Source organism: Candoia aspera, chromosome 1 (assembly GCF_035149785.1).
Source record: "Candoia aspera isolate rCanAsp1 chromosome 1, rCanAsp1.hap2, whole genome shotgun sequence".
Classification (NCBI taxonomy): Eukaryota; Metazoa; Chordata; class Lepidosauria; order Squamata; family Boidae; genus Candoia; species Candoia aspera.
The window spans coordinates 331,037,514-331,057,740 of record NC_086153.1 but is presented as its reverse complement, the minus strand read 5'-3'; the positions used below and the strand labels follow the sequence as shown (position 1 = coordinate 331,057,740).

At 43.8% G+C, this 20,227-nt stretch overlaps 1 protein-coding gene across 2 annotated transcripts in view; it reads right to left on the bottom strand.

Moving 5' to 3' along the window:
* Nucleotides 1-20,227, bottom strand: part of SSBP4 (single stranded DNA binding protein 4) — a 51,560-nt gene that overhangs the window by 10,644 nt on the left and 20,689 nt on the right. Inside the window, exons 4-9 of one of the 2 annotated variants that reach the window (XM_063290709.1) lie at nucleotides 16,533-16,617; nucleotides 9,327-9,416; nucleotides 8,736-8,819; nucleotides 4,840-4,899; nucleotides 1,156-1,225; nucleotides 636-706 (exon numbers count right to left, since the gene is read on the bottom strand). In XM_063290709.1, coding sequence (XP_063146779.1) covers nucleotides 636-706; nucleotides 1,156-1,225; nucleotides 4,840-4,899; nucleotides 8,736-8,819; nucleotides 9,327-9,416; nucleotides 16,533-16,617 — 460 coding nt within the window. The remainder of the gene's footprint in view (nucleotides 1-635; nucleotides 707-1,155; nucleotides 1,226-4,839; nucleotides 4,900-8,735; nucleotides 8,820-9,326; nucleotides 9,417-16,532; nucleotides 16,618-20,227) is intronic. The other variant, XM_063290710.1, reaches the window with a different exon arrangement.

Here is a 20,227-nt window from a genome sequence, read left to right as displayed (position 1 = left end):
GAATTACTGCTACCACTGATAATTAACACCATGTCACCATTAAGGGCAAACCATTTTGTTCCTCTAGTTCAAACAATAACTAGCTGTCACCATTTAAAAAAAACAACAACTATATTTTTGTTACTGTTGCACCTGGATTTCTAAGAAATTGCTTTCATGTTTCCTTAATATTTTATACTACTTAATCCACTGCCTTGAAGACTGTTTACTTACTGTAAGTCACTATGTGATTTTTAATGGAAAGCAGCATATGCATGTTTAATATAAATAAATAAATAAATAAATAAATGGCGGCATGACAGAATATAAATATTTAACACTAGTTTGTATATATACTTCAAACAACCCAGGAGTCTAGGGTTACACAGTGCCCTCCAGATTTTCCTTGAAACGTTCTTTTCTTAAAGCTATTCTTACTGAATGAACGAAAAGAAGAGCAACAGTTTTAAAGGATATGCAAATTAGGTTGTGAGCTTCAAGCAGTCAGAAACTTCCCTGACCATCTTTTGCAGTCAGACTGGCATGCAGGCATCCATTCACACGTACATACACACTATCATCGCAGCTTGTACCAAACAATACTTCCAGAGCCACTGGCTTGTTTCAAAATCTACCCCACAGTTTAGGGAGCTCACCTGTGGAGCCATTCCTGTCATACCCCGTGGTGGGGTCATGCGCTGCATCGGGCCCATGTTAGGATGCCCTACTGGTGGCAGAAGGAGCGGGGAAAGAGGGGAATTGGGGAGATCAAACATATTTAAGATGCAACTGTAGAATCAAAGTCTCTATGTACCTGGAGCCTCAAAAAGAAGCAATAACCCAAAATCTATACATTCAAGCAGTTAAACCAAGCAAAAGGAACAAGTTCATATGTCTACACTATTTGCATTTGCTTTACCGAATGCGACCACATACTGCACTGAAAAAAAATGGGCAAGGATGTGAAAAATTCAGAAACAATTCAGAAGTGTTTTTGTGTTTTTTTATGCAAATAATTTCCAAGTAAGATACATTGACTTATATTTATCTCATTTATTTATTAAATGGATGGATATAGATTCTAAAGAGATGCACCATTAATCTCATTTCGCTGTTTGCACCATATTCTCCTGTCACCCTGACTGCCCGCTCATCCCATTTTAACCCACTGCTCACCTTGCGATCGGATTGCTGGGTCCATTGCACTGGGCAGCAGAGGTTGCGGGCCAGACACACCCATAGATGGCTGTAGGAAAAGAAGTTCATGGTTTTTATCAGACAGATTATGATACTTATTTATCAGCAATGCACTTTTTGCAAGACCATCTTAGAAGTCTGTCCATAAGCTGCAGCTGTTGTAAAATTTAGCAATGGGTTGCCAGATTTGGTCCCCAAGTGCCAGTTGGGAACCAAACCTGAACCTTCTGAGCAATTTTGAGCAGCCTACACAGGTTGAATGAAAAGTAATGCCTCCAATGTTATAAAGTGGCCAACGTATGGCAATACGGAGTGCCAGAAGTTCTAACATGTTCCTTAGATTTGTTCTTTCACTGCAGTGGGCAGGAAATTGCTGTGAGAAAAAGCTGTGTTGCTATTGTTTGTGAAATGGCAGCCTTCAGGGAGTACTCATCGACACACACCATGACTGAATTTTTGACTGATGAAGGAGTCCCTCCAACTGAAATTCACTACTAAATGCAGGTTGTTTGTGGTGATGTGTTGGTGTGAGTACTGTGCACTGCTGGGTCAAAAAATTTAAAGACCACAAACTGGGATGAGCTGATTTGTGTGATAAAAAATGAAGTGGATGACCCATAAGAATTTCACGTGAGAAAGGGTGATTAGCTAATTAAGGACAATTGGAAGATCACTCAAAGGGAAACTGCTGCCAAGCTTGGCATTTCACAGGAACACGTGGGTCACATTATTTATGTCCTTCAAGATCAGATGGTTTATGCAAGATGAGTTGCTGACAGAAAGAGGAAAGCTTCAAGAATTTAAACTGTTGTATCTCTTATGGACTTTTTGCTGAAAAAAGAGAAAAATGAACTTGCGATTTATGGGTTTGAAGATTAGAAAGGGTAGTTTAGGGAAAGAAGGAAATTATGATGTAACCTTAAAGAAAGAGGGCAAAGTAGAAATGTATCTATAACTGCTGTCAAGAAGATCAGAAGCTGCTTCTTTATAACCTTCCTACCTTCCTTCCTTCCTTTTCTTTCCTTTTCCTATTTACTATTCTTCTTTATTATCTTTATTTTCTCTTATGTTTTTTACTTTGTTAAAATTTTCTTTAATAAAAATTATTAAAAAATAATAATAAAAAAAGAACTGTTGTTGAAACTGTTGTTACACTACAAGAATGAAGGTGAGGAATTTCTTCACAGCATCATGACAGTTGGTGAAACATGAGCTCATCATTATGACCCAGAAACGAAGCATCATTCCATGAAATTTCATCACAAAATTTACCTGCAGGAAAAAAAAATCCAAAACCCACGTTTCAGCAAGAAAACTCATGGTTACATTTTTTTGAGATGCAAGAGACGTTACTCACATGGATTTTCTTGAACCTGCACCACTAACAACTCAGAATGCTAATCGCAACACTCAAAAATATCCCAAAGTTTCAGAGGTAGAGGCATTACTTTTCATTCAACTTTTTAATATTGGCTACCATTCCATTGGCTTATCATCTAAGAGATCTTTAAAGCAACAAAGAGCTTCAAAAGCTGTCGCTTGAAGAATCTTCTTCACTAATGTATCCTGCTCTATACTCTGTGATAAAAAGAATCCCTTTCCTGCACCCACTGTCAAGGCCACTTCTTGGTCATAGCACCTCCCTTGGGAATTACCTTTGCCTTTTCAGGACAGGCATTTAAGCAGGCTTCAGTACAGTCTTCGGCAAATATTAGTTAGAGCAGGAACGGAGCTTTATAACAGGAATGAAGAACTTGAGACCCTAGAGCCACACGCTAGAGTGGCCATCCTCTACCTGGTGCTGTCAACACTTTTGGAGAAGGTAAGTTTGAGAAGAGCATTATGGAAGAAATCCAGATATGAGGGAAGTAAAGGGAGAAAGGGAGACAGACAGTTATGTAGGTAAGTTGACTGGTAGACCTTTGTGTGAAGGCTGTCCTGGTCACAGCTGCCACTTGTTATCTACTCCTCAGGCAGGAGCTTTGAGTCCAAGAAGATCCCTAAATTACACACTAGTCCCAAAGAGGACTAGTACAACTCCATTCAGAACTAAAGGTGGAACATCTCCAGACCTGAGCAGTCCAAATATCTACAGCTACTGGGTCTTGTCAGAGCTGAGCTTGAGCCTGTTCTGCCCCATCCAGACCCACATAGACTCCAGACACTGGGACAAGACCTTGAGAGCATCACCTGGTTGGCCCAGGATTGAAATGTACAAATGGGCACCATCTGCATAGTAATGATACCTGATCCCAAACCAAGGGATTACTTGACCCAGCTGTTTCATGTTAAACAGGAGGAGCAGAAGCATCCAGCCTTGATGTCCTCCACACCAGGGGCCTCTAGTTTGATCTCTTCCCCCACCCCACAACACAGATTGAACCTGACAACAGAGAAAGGAGAACCATGCAACACCATACTCCCACTCCTAGACAGTCCAGAAGGATATCATGATTGATACTGAAAGCTGCTGAAAGGTCAACAAGAACCAGGACAGTCACATTACCCCATCCCAGCATTGAGAGATCATCAACAAATGCAACCAATGCTGCCTCAGTATTATGTCCTAGTTTGAAACGAGAATGTTTGGGGTCTAGACAGATTAATTTTTAAAATTTCCTCCAGGACTCCCCAAAGCTGCAGCAAAACCATCTTCTCAGCCACCTTCCTTAAAAAGGGAAGGTTGGAGACTGAATAAAAATTGTCCAGAAGTGTCAAGTCCAGTGAAGGCTTCTTGAGGAGGGGGAGCACTATCACCTCCTTCCAGGCAGGCGGTACCAACCACTCTCTCAGCAAAGCAAATACTACTTTATGGACACGTCACCTCCTGGATAGCTTTCAACAGATGGCTAGGATAACAGTCCCAAGGACTCTGTCTCCTTCCTCAAGAGTTACAAGTTCAATCTCACCCCAAATAATCACATAACACCATGCTTCCATCACCCCAACAGGACTTGTCCAGTCAGAGTCCAACTCCTAAAGAATCTGAACAACTTTATCCACCAGATGCCTAGAATATTCCTCACATGTAAAGGCAGGTCCTCCTTGCTCCTCTTCCCTTTCTTACCACTATCCTCAGAATGTGGAGGATGCATGGAAGCCAGAGAGAGAGTAATATTTTGCCCAATATAAGACAACCCACCATTTCCAATTCCCCAGGTCTATCCAGTAAATGAAGAATTATCTAGTGTCTAAACCCACCTTTCTAACAACCTCTGTGGAATTTTAAAAATGTGGTCTAGTTTTCATCAGTTGTGCCATTGTATAAATAGGATTACCCAGGAAAGGCTTTGGGGAAAACAAAATTCCATTTATTCAGGCTTCCTAGCATGGGCTTAATTTATCAGATGCTTTGGGGGCATCGCTGCGCCACATCATCACAGATGGCCGGATGGACAGTCAGAGGAAGTATGAGGTGGAAAGTAGAGGTTAACTGAAAACTAGGTATTAGAAGGTCCTGGAAATCAAATCATCTTTGGATGAAAGAGGAAATGAAGATAATCTTCTAATGGAAATGGTCAACTTGGCCATTTGCTAACAGCTACCACCGACTAATGGAAAAACTACACAAATGCTAGACAATGTGACAGGACACTAAATCTGTACTTCTGTAGATAAAAAAGGAGAGCTGAAGTACCAAAAAGAGCCCATGGAAGAACTTACCTGGCTTGGCATTCGAACAGAAGGACGGAGCCCACCAGGGAAGCGCGAAGGCATGAATGGCTGCAGGTGGGTAAAAGAGGGGTGAGCAGCTCCAAAACGTAGCAAATTGCAGAAGGACTCACACGTATCTACGCTTTGGGGAGGGTCAACCCCAAACAATGCAAACTGGACTGGATTCACCCTGTATATCTTAGTGAGAGTTAGTATAATGGCACCAAGCAGGCTAATGGGATTCAGAACATCCCAAGTTTCTTATCACTGAATCCAATGACTGGCAACCAGTCTCCAGGCTTCCAAATGCCTTCCCAGCCAATCTGGGGATGTCAGAGTTAAAGGCAGGTCTTCTTGCATGCAAAGCCTACATTCTCCCATTGAGCTATAGCTTGTCCCCAGTTCTGGGCGTTTTCAGTAAAAAAGTAAGTTCCTCTCAATTCAACTGGATTTTTGGTGCGGGAAATTTCTGGCCCTCCAAATGTTGCTGCCAACAATTTCCAGAAGACTCAGCCAGTACCATGAGGGATGCTGGGAGTTCTAGTTCAGTTGACATGGGGATGGTCACATGTTGACCACTGCTTCCTGAAGAAGTACACTGAGGACTAAGAGATGGAGTTAATGGCTGTTACTCATTTTAAGTTCCCTATGTCAAGGACATGGGTCAAGGTTGCCCACAGATGCCTATAATAATTCCTTCTGTGCATCCATAAATCTAGAACTTGACTTGAATATAATATTCCCTTATTGCAGCCACAGCAATCTAAATGAGACAAAGAGCAATTTTGCAAAGGACTGGCAGCCACCTTTTTCTCTGGTTTATCTATTACAACCACCTGTACAGTTCTGCTCCATTCCCAGCTATCCCAATTCTTGCCTTGCTAAGTTCAACACTGACAACTTCGGAGATAGTCTGAAGCTGTCTCCTTCAGCTGCAGTGTTCCCAATGGCAACTTTAGGGTAGGGATATCTTCTTGTCTTATACAGTTGCTGTATGGCAGCAGTTCCCAACCTTTCCCTTATGTAGACCACTTCATTGTCATCAAAAGCTTTCGAGAACCACCTTGCAGGTGAGGGTTGGGAATGCGGCATTTGCAAACACCACACATATACAGTATAATCCCCTGTCCAAATGGCATCAGAAGGCTCCAAAATTAAATAAGAATTAATTTAATGTAGTGGTTAAGGCATTGGGCTAGAAATGCCCAATGGGAGATTGTGAGTTCTAGTTCCACCTTAGGCAAAAAGCCAGCTGGATGACCTTGGGACAGTCATTCTGTTTCAGCCCCAGGAAGGAGGCAATGGCAAGCCACTTCCAACATCTTGCCAAGAAAACTGCAGGGACTAGTCCAGGCAGTTGCCAGGAGTCAGCAATGACTTGAAGGCTCAAATCAAATCCCATCAAATCCCAAATGGCCAAAATGGTGCAATTTTACCAATCGTGCAAAATTTTGGTATTACTTGAAAACTTGTGAGATTTGATGCAACCCCTCCCCCGCAATCTGATTAGATTTCAAGGAAGGAATCATGGCAATTATGCAAGAGTCTTACTGTTTCAAACATACAGGTAGTCCTCAACTTACGACGGCAATTGGGACCAGCATTTCCATCGCTAAGTGATGCGGTAATAAAGCTAGACCGCATCGCTTAGCAACAGCGATCCCCGAAGTCCCGATTGGTCTTAAACTAAAGCCCACAATCATTAGGTGAGGCAACTTTCTGCCGGCTTCCCACAACCAAAGTCAGTGGGGAAACCAGCAGGAAACTGAGAGGTGTGGTGGGCGCGGGGAGGGTGTGCACAAAAAGTGCCAAACGGGTTGGGGAGGGTGCGCGAGGGTGCTGCGCAGGTCAGGAAGGGTGTGCAAGGGTGCATGAGAGGCACTATGTGGGTCAGGCGAGGGGGTGCATGAGTGGCGCAAGTGGCCGGCATAGAATGAGCGCAGAGGGTCTGGGGGAGACTTATCACATTCCCTGCCTGCTTCCCCAATGACTTCCCAGGAAACTGGCACGGAAGGTTGCAAATAGCGATCACGTGGTCACAGGGCACTTGGCAACCGGTCATAAGCGCAAACAGGTTGCCAAGCACCCAGACTGCGATCACATGACTGCAGGAGTACTGGGACAGCCAGAACTCCGAGGACCGGTCACAACCATTATTTGTTCAGCACCACTGTAACTTGGAATGATCTCTGATTGAACGGTCATAGGTCGAGGACTATCTGTATTTTCCTCTGTTTTGGCACCTGCACCAGGGACCACCTGCAGACCCCTCACTGTTAGAAGCACATGTGGAAGAGGCTGGGTTCACGCTATATGCCAGAGTGACCAAAACAGGGTTCTGCGACCTGCGGTTCACTATGTCATGGGACATCAACTACTGTCTTACAGCAAAGGAAAAGATGGGGAAAACCATGGATTGTGCACCAAGTCATCGCATTAAGCCATAATGTGATTCATTTATTAGAGCATTGCATGCTAAGCAGACACAGGCATTGTGTTTTAGTAAGTGCGCTGCAGGCCCAAAATGGCAGGTGCAACCATGGATTGAAGCCCCACCTCCCTGTACACATGTATGTTGCTGACAGACGTAGAAAGGGGCAGGGCTTGAATTCATGGTCGCTTCCACCGTTTTGCCCTCCTCTGTCTCCCCACTGCTCATGCCTCTAGTGAGCTGCATGAACCCAGCCACTCTGTTAAATACGCTGAACACCTAATAGCAGAAGTGGACAACCTACAACTTGCAAGTCACAAGGAACCCCAAGGTCCTTTTTTGCTCCTGATCCTGCAAAAGCGACAGCGGTGTAATTTTTTTCTTTTTTTTAAACTTGGGGGAGGGGTAAAAAACCCAAACCCACCTGGTGACGTAATTGAAACTTACTTCCACGTGAATACACGGGCTCCTTCTGTTTATAGAAGAAACCAAATGCAGGCAAAGGAAACAGGAATTCAAAGAATTAATTGCTTCTCCTGCCCTGCCCCATCTCCAATTAGCACCCAAGGAAAAGATGTTACAGAAAACCATCCTCCAACCCACTCATGTTAAATGCGGCTACTTGCAGTATTAATAATTGTAATTCCCTCTATTAGTTAACTCAGGTAATGTGTGCCAACTGAAATGGAACGAAAAAAGGAAACAAAGAGAATTAGGAGAACATCAAAATTTGCAAAAAAAAACAACACAGGAAAACAGTGGAAAAGATGCCAAGTACAGGTAGTCCTTGTTTAGCGACCACAATTGGGACTGGTAACTCGGTTGTTAAGTGAAGTGGTCACTAAGTGAAACTATGACTGTCTTTATGATCTTACTTCAGCTTTCCCTTGCTTTAAAGACCTGTGAAGGTCATAAATGCAAGGACTGGTCGCAAAGTTACTTTTTCATCACTGTAGTAACTGTGAATGGTCGCTAGACGAGGACTGCCTGTGTATTTCAGAGCCTCCAAAGGGTGACTGTTAAGTTGGTTGAAAAAGGAGCCCTGGGGGAAGAGAGAGAGATGGATTGGACTATCCTGGGGAAGGAACCTGGAAACAGCATTCCCATTACAAGGTGATAATCCAGGCAACAGCTGGATGAATTTATACTATTCAACGCCTGGGTTCACACAGCATGCTAAACTAAAAACACAACCATGTATTCTCTTGGAGGAAATCCCCACGAATTCAACAGGGCTTCCTTGTGAGTAGACAGCAAGAGTCGTGCACGGTCAGTTTGGTTTCTTGGCATTGAGTAATGGGTGAAAATAGCTGGTTGCAAGCATTCCAAAAGGCTTGGTGAGTTGGTACTACTGTGAAATGAGTAAAAGATGAGATGCAAATTGCTCAAGAATGGGGGAAGGGGTGAGGTCAGATAGTAGAGCAAAGCTGGGGCAACGCCAATTTTAAAAGGCTGCCTCTTTCTCTGGTCTTACCTGATTATGTGGTCCCATCATTGCCGCACTGGGGTTGTGCAGGGGAGCCTGAGCATGTAGGGATGGCTGGGAGCCAGGCGGTCCCTGACGGAAGAAGCAGAAATGCAATTATGGGGAGAGGGCTGTGGCTTATTGCTCAAGACTCCCCCTGTTCCACAGTGGTTTTTGCAGAAATCCAAGCAACAGGGATGCATGCTTAAGCCTGGGACCACAAGAGAGGGAAAAGCATTAGGGATCACTCCCTAATGGTAGGGGGATCGATTAGCAAATGAACCTCTGTTATGCATGCAAGGGGAGCTATACATTCAAACACATCCTCATCCTCCAGCCCCTCAACTGAGATCTAGTGGGGCTCCTGTACATTTAACTGCCTGTGTTTAGAAGTACAAGAAGTGCCCTGCTAGATCACATCAAGCGCCCATCTCATTCAGCATCTCATTTTTAGTAAGGCAGTCTTTCCCTGCCAAGCTTCTGACAGCTTCAGAGGTAGACTGCCCCTGAACATGGAGGCTCTACCAAGGTGAAGGCAAGTTCTGCAGGATACCTAGGGTTCACAGCAGCACCCCTTTCCCAACTTCAGTCTGTTCCTACCTGAAAAAAACCTGACAATATAGGTCCGCTGGGGAGGCCATCACTGGGTGGCAGGCTGGCCATCACAGGACTGGTCGTAGCTGCGGAGCTCTGTGGAGAGAGGGGAAGAAGTCAGATTGATGGACTCCCGTGTTTTACCTGCCCAGACCATCCTGGGCCTCCCCATCTAGCCATTCAAGCAGGGCTCAGGCAGCAGAGAAAGATGTGCAAATAGTGGGCTTGAAGTTATTTTGCAGGGCTTTCAGGGCCATGACAGCCAGAGCTGATATTTGTGGGATTTGTGCACTACAGAGTGAGCAGACGACTGAGCTGCATTTTCTGATTCAAGGCAGGCATTCATTGGGAGCCAACTTGGCTCCAGGGGGAGCTGTTAAGACGGCAGGAATTTTCTGCCTTTTTTCCGGCCTGGCCCCTCACGCATTGTCTCCACTCCAAGTGGTTTTAATTTAGAGGGGGGTGGTGAAGGACTGCAGTCCCCCCCTCCCATCTCCACAGGAGGCCAGCTAGAACACAATATTCAACACTGCTGCTGTTGCTTTGAAAGGCGGGCAGAGAAGACGGCCCCAGGATTTTTGCTCCCCACTGCCATTTCCAAATAATTTAGTACTTCCTCCAAGCTGGGGAGGTTGGGATTGGCTTAGAGAACAAGGAAAAACCAAGTCAGAGTTCAAAATAGCACTTGGCTGCCTTCCCTGCCCCACAGCTGTACAGCCTATCCCTTATATGAGAAAAAAGAAAAGGACAGGCACAATCTTTGGCAGGGAATACGGACTTAGGCAGCAGAGAACTGATGTCTGCAACCTGGTGCCCTCGAGACACGTTGGGACCACAACTCCCCGGATGCCAGCCAACATGCCCTTGTTGGCTGGAACTAGCTGTAGTCCCAACAAGCCCAAAATAGGCCAAGCTGGCAAGACAGACAAACAGAGAACAATTCTCCCTTGAGCTGCTTCATACATGGAGCTCCATGTTATTTACTTAGAGTTCTTCCCCTTCCAAAGGTTTAATCCTTTTATAATCTCCCCTTCATGGCCAGAATGACCTCCCAGAATTTAAGGAGTCTATCATCTTTCTGAGCCTGGGTATATTTTGAACTTTGGAAAGGCCTCGAAGGCACTCTCACAAAATGGCTGCCTTGAATGGTGGCATTACTAAATCCCCCAAATGCATGCCACGGGGATAAAGTCAGTCAGAAAATACCCACTTCCTCCCACACCAATTGAAGCTCAACGGCAAGGAATTCAGGCAAGAAGTTGAAGCAGACATAGGAACTGAGTACAAAATATCGTATCACGCAAAACATCATTTGTCCTCTTCAAAAAGAGCCCCCATATCCATTTCTGAAAGGATAAACTGGCAGCCAGCATGTCCACAGGAAAGGGGGTTCAAAAAATCAAGATGGCAGCCACAACCACATGATCAAAGCCTCACCTGCACATAAGAAGGGCAGGACTTCGACCACATGGTTGTGGCTGCCATCTTGACTTTTTTGAACCCCCTCCCCATGGACACCCCCACTGGCAGTACTCAGATAAATCATAAATCTGGAAGCCTAGCAGGAAAAACACGACATAAATATCCAGGCAACTAAACCAACCACAGAAAGGGGAAACAACAACAAAAAATACAGGGAGAACAAGGACATCTGCTGGGGGAGTGGGAGAAGGTGCCAGAAAGGGGCAGGGCTTTGATTGCACGGTCAAGGCCACCATCTTGATTCTTTTGACCCCCACCCCTCTGCTGAGTCTATGGGCAATACATTAAATGACGCAGGTAGTATTAAGAGAAGATGGAAGGAATATACAGAATCACTGTACAAAAAATGAGTTAGTTGATGTTCAGCTATTTAAGGAGGTAGAATCTGATCAAGAACAATTGGTACTGAAGGAACAAAGTCAAGCTGCACTGAATGCATTGGTGAAAAACAAGGCTCCAGGAATTGATGGATTACTAATTGAGATATTTCAACAATCAGATGCAGCAGTGGAAGCACTTACTCTTCTATGTCAAGACGTTTGGAAGACAACGACCTGGCCAGTTGACTGGAAAAGATCAGTATTCATACCCATTCCAAAGAAAGGAGATCAAACAGAATGTGGAAATTATTGAACAATTTCATTAATTTCACATGCTAGCAAAATTTTGCTGAAAATAATTCAACGTTTGCAGCCTTACATCGACAGAGAACTACCAGAAGTCCAAGCTGGATTTAGAAGAGGACGCGGTATGAGAGGTATCACTGCTGATGTCTGATGGATCTTGGCTGAACGTAAAGAATACAGGAAAGATGTTCACCTCTGTTTCATTGATTACACAAAGGCGTTTGACTGTGTGGACCATAACAAGTTATGGTTAATATTACAAAGAATGGGAATTCCAGAGCACTTAATTGTACTCACGTGGAACCTGTACACGGATCAAGAGGCAGTCGTTAGAACAGAAAACGGTGATACTGAGTGGTTCAAAATTGGAAAAGGTGTGTGGCAAGGTTGTATACTTTCACCCTACTTATTCAATGTGTACGCTGAACAAATAATTCGAGAAGCAGGAATGTAAGAAGAGGAACGGGGTATCAGAATTGGTGGAAGACTCATTAACCACCTGCAATATGCAGATGATGCAACTTTGCTTGCTGGAAGTGAAGAAGACTTGAAGTACTTGCTGAGGAAGATCAAAGATTGTAGTCAGCAATACGGACTACACCTGAAGTGAAGAAGACGAAGATACTCACAAATGGACCAATAAACAATGTCACAATAAACAGAGAAGAAATTGAAGTCGTCAACAATTTCAGGCTACTCGGATCAACGATCAGTGCCAAGGGAAGTAGTAATCAAGAAATCAAACGATGTATTGCGCTGGGAAAATCTGCCATCAAAGACCTATCTAAAGTTTTCAGAAGCAAAGACATCAGTTTAAAACAAAGGTGCGTCTGACTCACACCATGGTCTTCTCAGTTGCCACATATGCTGTGAAAGTTGGATGTTAAAAAAGGAAGACAGAAGAATTGATGCATTCGAATTGTGGTGCTGGTGAAGATTACTGAAAATACCATGGACTGCCAGAAGAACAAATAAATCAGTTTTAGAAGAAATACAACCAGAATGTTCCCTAGAGGCGAAGATAACCAGGCTTAGACTCTCATACTTTGGGCACATCGTCAGGAAAGACTGATCGCTTGAAAAGGACATCGTGTTCGGTAAAGTCGAGGGCCAGCGGAAAAGAGGAAGACCTTCAATGTGATGGATTGGTACAATTACCGCAACAATGGATGCAAACATTGGAACTGTCAGGCATATGGCGCAAGACCGAACAGCATTTTGTTCTGTTATACAGAGGGTCGCCATGAGTCATAAACGACTTGACGGCAACTAACAACAACCCTCTGCTGAGGCTTCTGACATAGTCCACCAAAAATGAAAAAGCACAGCTTTGGCCTCCACCAATGATCACCTAGCCTAATCTTGTAGGATGTCTACCCCGTTCCCTAGTCAAGCTCTATGCTTGATTTGGCACTAATCAGTAATTGTCCACCATTTTTATTATTTTCCGAGAATGCCTCTGGGCTTCAAAGGAGCCAGCCTTCGCTCTGCAACTGGTCAGTTGGTAATTTTGCAAGCTGGAGACTCAACACATCAGGAGAGTACCAAGCTGGGAAAGTGGATCAGAGTAAAAATGTATCCACTGGAATCAGGAAGCTACTTCCAACTGTGGCTGTTAGATGGTTCCAGGAAACTGACAAGGAGGGTATGAAAACAACAAACTGATCTCCTGCTATTTGATTCAGTAGGTTAGGCTGGGAAGTCCAAATAAGAAGTCAATGGCAAACAACTTCCATTTTGTAGCCATGGAAACTATACTAACATGTCCATGAAGACACCAGAAGTTGAGCCTGACTGGAAGACTTCCTCTTTATTCGGTAGTAGGCCCCATCGTGTAGCAGCATCTGGCCAGCTGTGTCTGGGCTTAATCTTACCTCAACCTTAACTATGGTTAATACGTAAATGGGAAGCCTCACATATCTTAACGCTGTTGAGGTTGAGAAACACTGCTCTAGAAAATACCAGGCTGGGATGCTCGAAAAATACTGGAAGAAGAAATTACTTCTGTACCATTGCTAAGAAAGTTACGTTTGTGAGATGGGTATATATAAATATGATGAATAAATAAATAAAAGTTATAGATAGATTTCTGTGAAGTCACCCAGATTTTAACTCAGCTCAACCAAGGCTTTATTCAGAGGCAAATGGAGATGTCACCTCTATCGGGCTATACATACATGAAGAGCTTGCTTTGCTGGCCCTAACTGGTTTCATATATCACAAGAAGCCATGATTTGCTTAATCACAGTTACTGAATAAATCAAATTGTTTCAGTTCACAAATCATGCTATGTCACAGACCATGATTTATAAACCATAATAAGTCTACACCAGGGTTTCTCAACCAGGGTTCCGTGGAACCCTAGGGTTCCGCGAGACGTCGCTAGGGGTTCCCTGGGAGATCACGATTTATTTTAAAAATTATTTCAAATTCGGGCAACTTCACATTAAAGAGGTAAATTTCATTCTTTATTTGTAGTTTAGGAACGCTGTTAATGCATATATACAGGCCTACACATGAAACAAATATAATAATTTTGTAACTTCTGGCCTATATTTGAGCCTGAATGTGCAGGGGTTCCTTGAGGCCTGAGAAATATTTCAAGGGTTCCTCCAGGGACAAAAAAGTGAGCAAGGTTGGTCTACACATACTAATCCAGAAACTGAGAACCTTTTCTGGTATTTCAGTGATGCTGTATGAGCTTGAATCACAGATGTGTGCTTAAAACACACCTACATAAATGTCGAGAACCTTGTGAGGCTGTCAAGCATACTTGCCCCAAATCTTTCAAGATTCATAAGCAGGCTTTTGAAACAGCTGGTCCTTCCAGAACCAATCTCTATGAATATAAAAACTGGGGATTATTTCACATTCCAAGGAAATTCTTAGAACCGCTTAAACATCATATAGATAATGCAGGAAGGAGCAGATCGGATTTGGATTGGCTAACACAAGGAACAGTAATTCATTAGATTTATATCTCACTTTGTTCAGGAGCTGAAGGCAAGATACCTGAGGATCTGCCTTCACTTTATCCCCACAAAACAAAGTAGGTGGGGCTGAGTGTGCCTATCCAAAGCCTCCCAGTGAACTTCCAGAGCTGAGGGCAGATTTAAAATCTGGGTTTTCCCATTTGTCATCCAGCATCTTATCTGTTATATCCCACATACTGTATACTGTAACCTTCTCCAGATTAATTTAGGGGTGAGCTGGGAAATTCAGCCGCCCGCTGCACTCTACGGCCGTGTTATTCAGGTTGCTGAGGATGGGACAGAGCTCCGTCACAGAACATGAGTCATTTGCTGTGCACAGACCTCCTGCAGTGCTACCTGAAATACTGACATAAGTGGCACATGGCCAGTACGTGGGCAACATCTAGGACGTTAACCTCTGCTGGCCTGTGGGCAGAGGGAGAGGCGGGCAGGGCCGAGGGCTGAGGGCTGCTGGCCTCAGTGTGTGTCAGAGGAAAGGTGGTCCAAAAAGAATGCGGTTCCCATGGAAACAGGCAGGGAGGGATGCTGGATGTGCGGTACAGCACCGCGTGGCCACCTAGCAAGGAAACAGCAGAAACAAACGCTGCATGACTCCTCTTAGGCAATTTCTCGCTCACAAAGGATCCAAAGCATATTCTCCAGGGGAGTGATGTGGGGGGGGGGGCAGAGAGAGAGGGAGAAAAAGGAGTAACAGAAGAGGGTTCGAGTCTGGAAAATTAAAATGCAATTTCTTTTCCTCCCTTCCTTTCCCTCGCGCGCCTCCCCCACACCTCCCCCCGATTTTATAGACTATTAGACTGAATTTTACCGCAAACATATTTTGGTGCATTTCTATTTAAACAGAGCGCTTTTGTTTCTCATTTCCCATTAACTGAATCAAAATGTTATACCTTAATGAATCCAATTACGAATTAAAATAAATAAATAATTGGATCCCTTTAAATTCTTTGCTTTTGCCAGTGCCTGTTTATCTTTTAGGTCTTGGGGGCTAAACCTGTGTTTAATGATGTATTTAATAATGCCTGCTAGCTTAGCCCCTAATTAGGACCTGTTCTGTTCTTCTTCTTCCTCAGATACAAAGTACTGCAGAAGAGCTGAATATCAACAATGAAATAAATGCATTTCACTCTCGATAGATAGAAAATGGCTCTCCTATGCTGGCACTACAGTATTAGTCCTTCCCCAGAGTCAAATCCTATCTCTACAAAATACCTTATAGGCTGGGATTTAAAAGCTTTCCAAAAGGAGACAGATTCAACCCTAACCTCACAAGCAAGTCATGTTTAACTATATTCTATCTCTGAACATGGAGGCTCCGCGTGACGTAATGAATAACAGCCATTCATAAACCAGCCGGCCTGTGAACAGGGCACAATGGGACAGCCTACCTCTATAACTTCTCTCTTAATATCTGGTAGTAAGATGTAGATGCTCTCAACCCTAGGAAGAAGGCAATGGCAAATCATTTCTGAAATCTTGCCAAGAAAACTGCAAGAATTTGTCCAGGCAGTTGCCAGGAGTCAAGACTGACTTGAAGGCACCAAAAAAAAAAAAAGTAGACTGCCTCTAAACATGAAATTATATTAGAATTAGTAAAAAATTCTAATATAGACCACAGCCTGCACTGAGCAATCGCTGATCAACCTGCAAAAACAGAATTGCTTCTTTAACTTAGAGACTTTTTAAAACTGCTTTTGCTAAGACTTGCTACAAGTGGCTGAAAAACTGTGGGGAATATGAGATCATTCTAGGAAGCTCCAGAAAAGCTTTATAGGCAGATGTGAGAGTGGGTGCCGTGCATTTGCTGCCCGTGTGATACCTCCATATGAGGGAAACAGAGATCTATTGGCAGCTGTTTACACAACTACGGAATCTGTATGCTCAGAGGCACCCTAGCTCTCAAAATACAAGTTGCTGGTGGTTAAATAAAAGCGTCTATGGGCTTTTATTTATTGCTTGTGGGATACTGACATCTAATCAGATGTTATGAGAAAAAGTGTTGGACTGGACATCGCTTTGGTCTCATCCAGGAGGCCCTCCAAATGCAAAGCACACAGCATCTGAATGACTATGCAAGGGATCTGCCTCAGCTACACCGACACCGTACTCACATAATCATGGAAAGCTTTGGCCTCACTCGAGTGCTCACAGGTCTCTCGCCGATCAGGTGCTGCACAGTACAGGTCCCAAAACACACTATGGGATAGCAAGGGGAGAAAGAGAAAGGGAGGGATCATCAGTATGGATCTTGGGACTTCTGGGAGGAGGATGCCAGGCTAAAAGGAAGTTAAGCTGTCCGTGATTTATTCAGCACAACCTCCAGATGTCACATTAGATCTTTCAGGTTCCCTGGCTATGGTGGAGCTGTTGAAAGCAGACATTCGGGCAAACCATGTACTAGACATTCATAACTTAGTCCCTCTGATAGATGGATGGATGGATGGATGGACAGACAGATGGATAGATGGATAGATAGATAGATTACTTACTTACTTACTTAAATTGGAGATCCCAGAACCCAAATATGGACCTTTGGCATCATCTGTTTTCACAGATTAAATCATCGTGCTAGACATTCATAAATTAGTCCCTCTGATTGATTGATTGATAGATAGATAACCAACTAACTAACTAACTAACTAACGTAACTGGAGATCCTAGAACCCAAATCTGGACCTTTGGCATCATCTGTTTTCACAGATTAAATCATTGATCTACCCAGCTCTGACCAAGAATGCTGATTCAGGTCCCAGGAAGAGCAGCTTCTCCTAGCCTCTTTAGCTGAAATGCCAAGGGGATCCTCTGCATGAGCAATGGAACCCAACCAAGATTATCAGCTAACCAGGGCTGGCTGACCCATGTGAGCATAGAAGCAAGTGTTTGTAATTACAGGCAATGCAACAGGGATTATCCTTCCCCAGGTTCATTCCTGTCAATAAAAATTTACACAACTTCCTTAAATCTGAAGAAGTCTGGTAGCACCTTTTCAGACCAACATGTTTTATTAAAACAAAACCTGTTAAGTCTAAAAAGGTGCTACCAAACTCCTGATTTTTGGCTACCACAGACTAACGGCTCTCCTCCCATAATGACAACATCCTTGATATATGTTTATACCACTTCCTATATAATCTGTTTTCTGGCTTCACACAAGAAACTGAACCAGCCTACATATACTGAACCAGCCTAAGTAAATGGGCTGACTCACACAATATGCTATGTTAGCCCAAAAGTTAAACCTAACCAAGTTTAACGTGTGGTTTAATTGTTGAATGCTTTAACTGATCTGCTTAAGAGTGTTTTGAGAATGTAGCCAGCAAGGATCGTTACCTTGTCATGGTGCTGGAGCTTGAGCACCTCAATGATGCCATGAGCTAAACCCTGAAGGGCCACCCAAGACGGGAAGGTCATGACAGAGAGGTCAGACTAAATGCGATCCCTGGGGAAGGTAATGGCAACCCACCCCAGTATTCTTGCCGTGAAAACTAAATGGATCAGTACAACCAGAGATATGTCGGTATACCATCGGAAGATGAGACCCCCAGGTCGGAAGATGGTCAAAAGGCTACTGGGGAGGAACAGAGGATGAGTTCAACTAGCCCCAGACGTGATGACGCAGCTAGCTCAAAGCCGAAAGGACGGCTAGCGGCCGACAGTGCTGGTGGTGAACGGCGAATCCGATGTTCTAAGGATCAACACACCATTGGAACCTGGAATGTAAGAACTATGAGCCGGGACAAATTGGATGTGGTTATTGGTGAGATGTCAAGATTAAAGATAGACATTTTGGGCGTCAGTGAACTGAAATGGACTGGAATGGGCCACTTCACACCAAATGACCACCAGATCTACTACTGTGGACAAGAGGACCACAGAAGAAATGGAGTAGCCTTCATAATTAATAGTAAAGTGGCTAAAGCAGTGCTTGGATACAATCCAAAAAAACGATAGAATGATCTCAATTCGAATTCAGGGCAAGCCATCTAACATCACAGTGATCCAAATGTACGCCCCAACCACAGATGCTGAAGAAGCTGAAGTAGAGCAGTTCTATGAGGATCTGCAGCACCTACTGGACAACAGGCCTAAAAGAGATGTTATTTTCATCACGGGAGACTGGAATGCTAAGGTGGGCAGTCAAATGACACATGGAATTACAGGTAAGCATGGCCTGGGAGAACAAAACGAAGCAGGACATAGGCTGATAGAATTTTGCCAAGACAACTCACTCTGCATAACAAACACTCTCTTCCAACAGCCTAAGAGACGGCTTTATACGTGGACTTCACCAGATGGACAACACCGAAATCAGATTGACTACATCCTTTGTAGCCAAAGGTGGCAGACATCTATACAGTCGGTAAAAACAAGACCTGGAGCTGACTGTAGTTCCGATCATGAACTTCTTATTGCACAATTTAGGATCAGACTAAAGAGATTAGGGAAGACCCACAGATCAGCTAGATATGAGCTCACTAATATTCCGAAGGAATATGCAGTGGAGGTGAAGAATAGATTTCAGGGACTAGATTTAGTAGATAGGGTCCCGGAAGAACTATGGACAGAAGTTCGCAACATTGTTCAGGAGGTGGCAACAAAATACATCCCAAAGAAAGAGAAAACCAAGAAGGCAAAATGGCTGTCTGCTGAGACACTAGAAGTAGCCCAAGAAAGAAGGAAAGCAAAAGGCAACAGTGATAGGGGGAGATATGCCAAATTAAATGCAAAATTCCAAAGGTTAGCCAGAAGAGATAAGGAATAATTTTTAAACAAGCAATGCGTGGAAGTGGAAGAAGACAATAGAATTGGAAGGACAAGAGACCTCTTCCAGAAAATTAGAAACATTGGAGGTAAATTCCAGGCCAAAATGGGTATGAACAAAACAAAGATGGCAAGGACCTAACAGAAGAAGAAGAGATCAAGAAAAGGTGGCAAGAATATACGGAAGACCTGTATAGGAAGGATAACAATATCGGGGATAGCTTTGACGGCGTGGTCAGTGAGCTAGAGCCAGACATCCTGAAGAGTGAGGCTGAGTGGGCCTTAAGAAGCATTGCTAATAACAAGGCAGCAGGAGACGATGGCATCCCAGCTGAACTGTTCAAAATCTTGCAAGATGATGCTGTCAAGGTAATGCATGCTATATGCCAGCAAATTTGGAAAACACAAGAATGGCCATCAGATTGGAAAAAATCCACTTATATCCCCATACCAAAAAAGGGAAACACTAAAGAATGTTCAAACTATTGAACAGTGGCACTCATTTCACATGCCAGTAAGGTAATGCTCAAGATCCTGCAAGGGAGACTTCAGCAATTCATGGAGCGAGAATTGCCAGATGTACAAGCTGGGTTTAGAAAAGGCAGAGGAACCAGGGACCAAATTGCCAATATCCGATGGATAATGGAAAAAGCCAGGGAGTTTCAGAAAAACATCTATTTCTGTTTTATTGACTATTCTAAAGCCTTTGACTGTGTGGACCATAACAAATTGTGGCAAGTTCTTAGTGGTATGGGGATACCAAGTCATCTTGTATGCCTCCTGAAGAATCTGTATAACGACCAAGTAGCAACAGTAAGAACAGACCACGGAACAACGGACTGGTTTAAGATCGGGAAAGGGGTACGGCAGGGCTATATACTCTCACCCTACCTATTCAACTTGTACGCAGAACACATCATGCCACATGGTGGGCTTGAGGAATCCAAGGCTGGAGTTGAAATCTCTGGAAGAAACATTAACAATCTCAGATATGCAGATAATACCACTTTGATGGCTGAAAGCGAAGAGGAACTGAGGAGCCTTA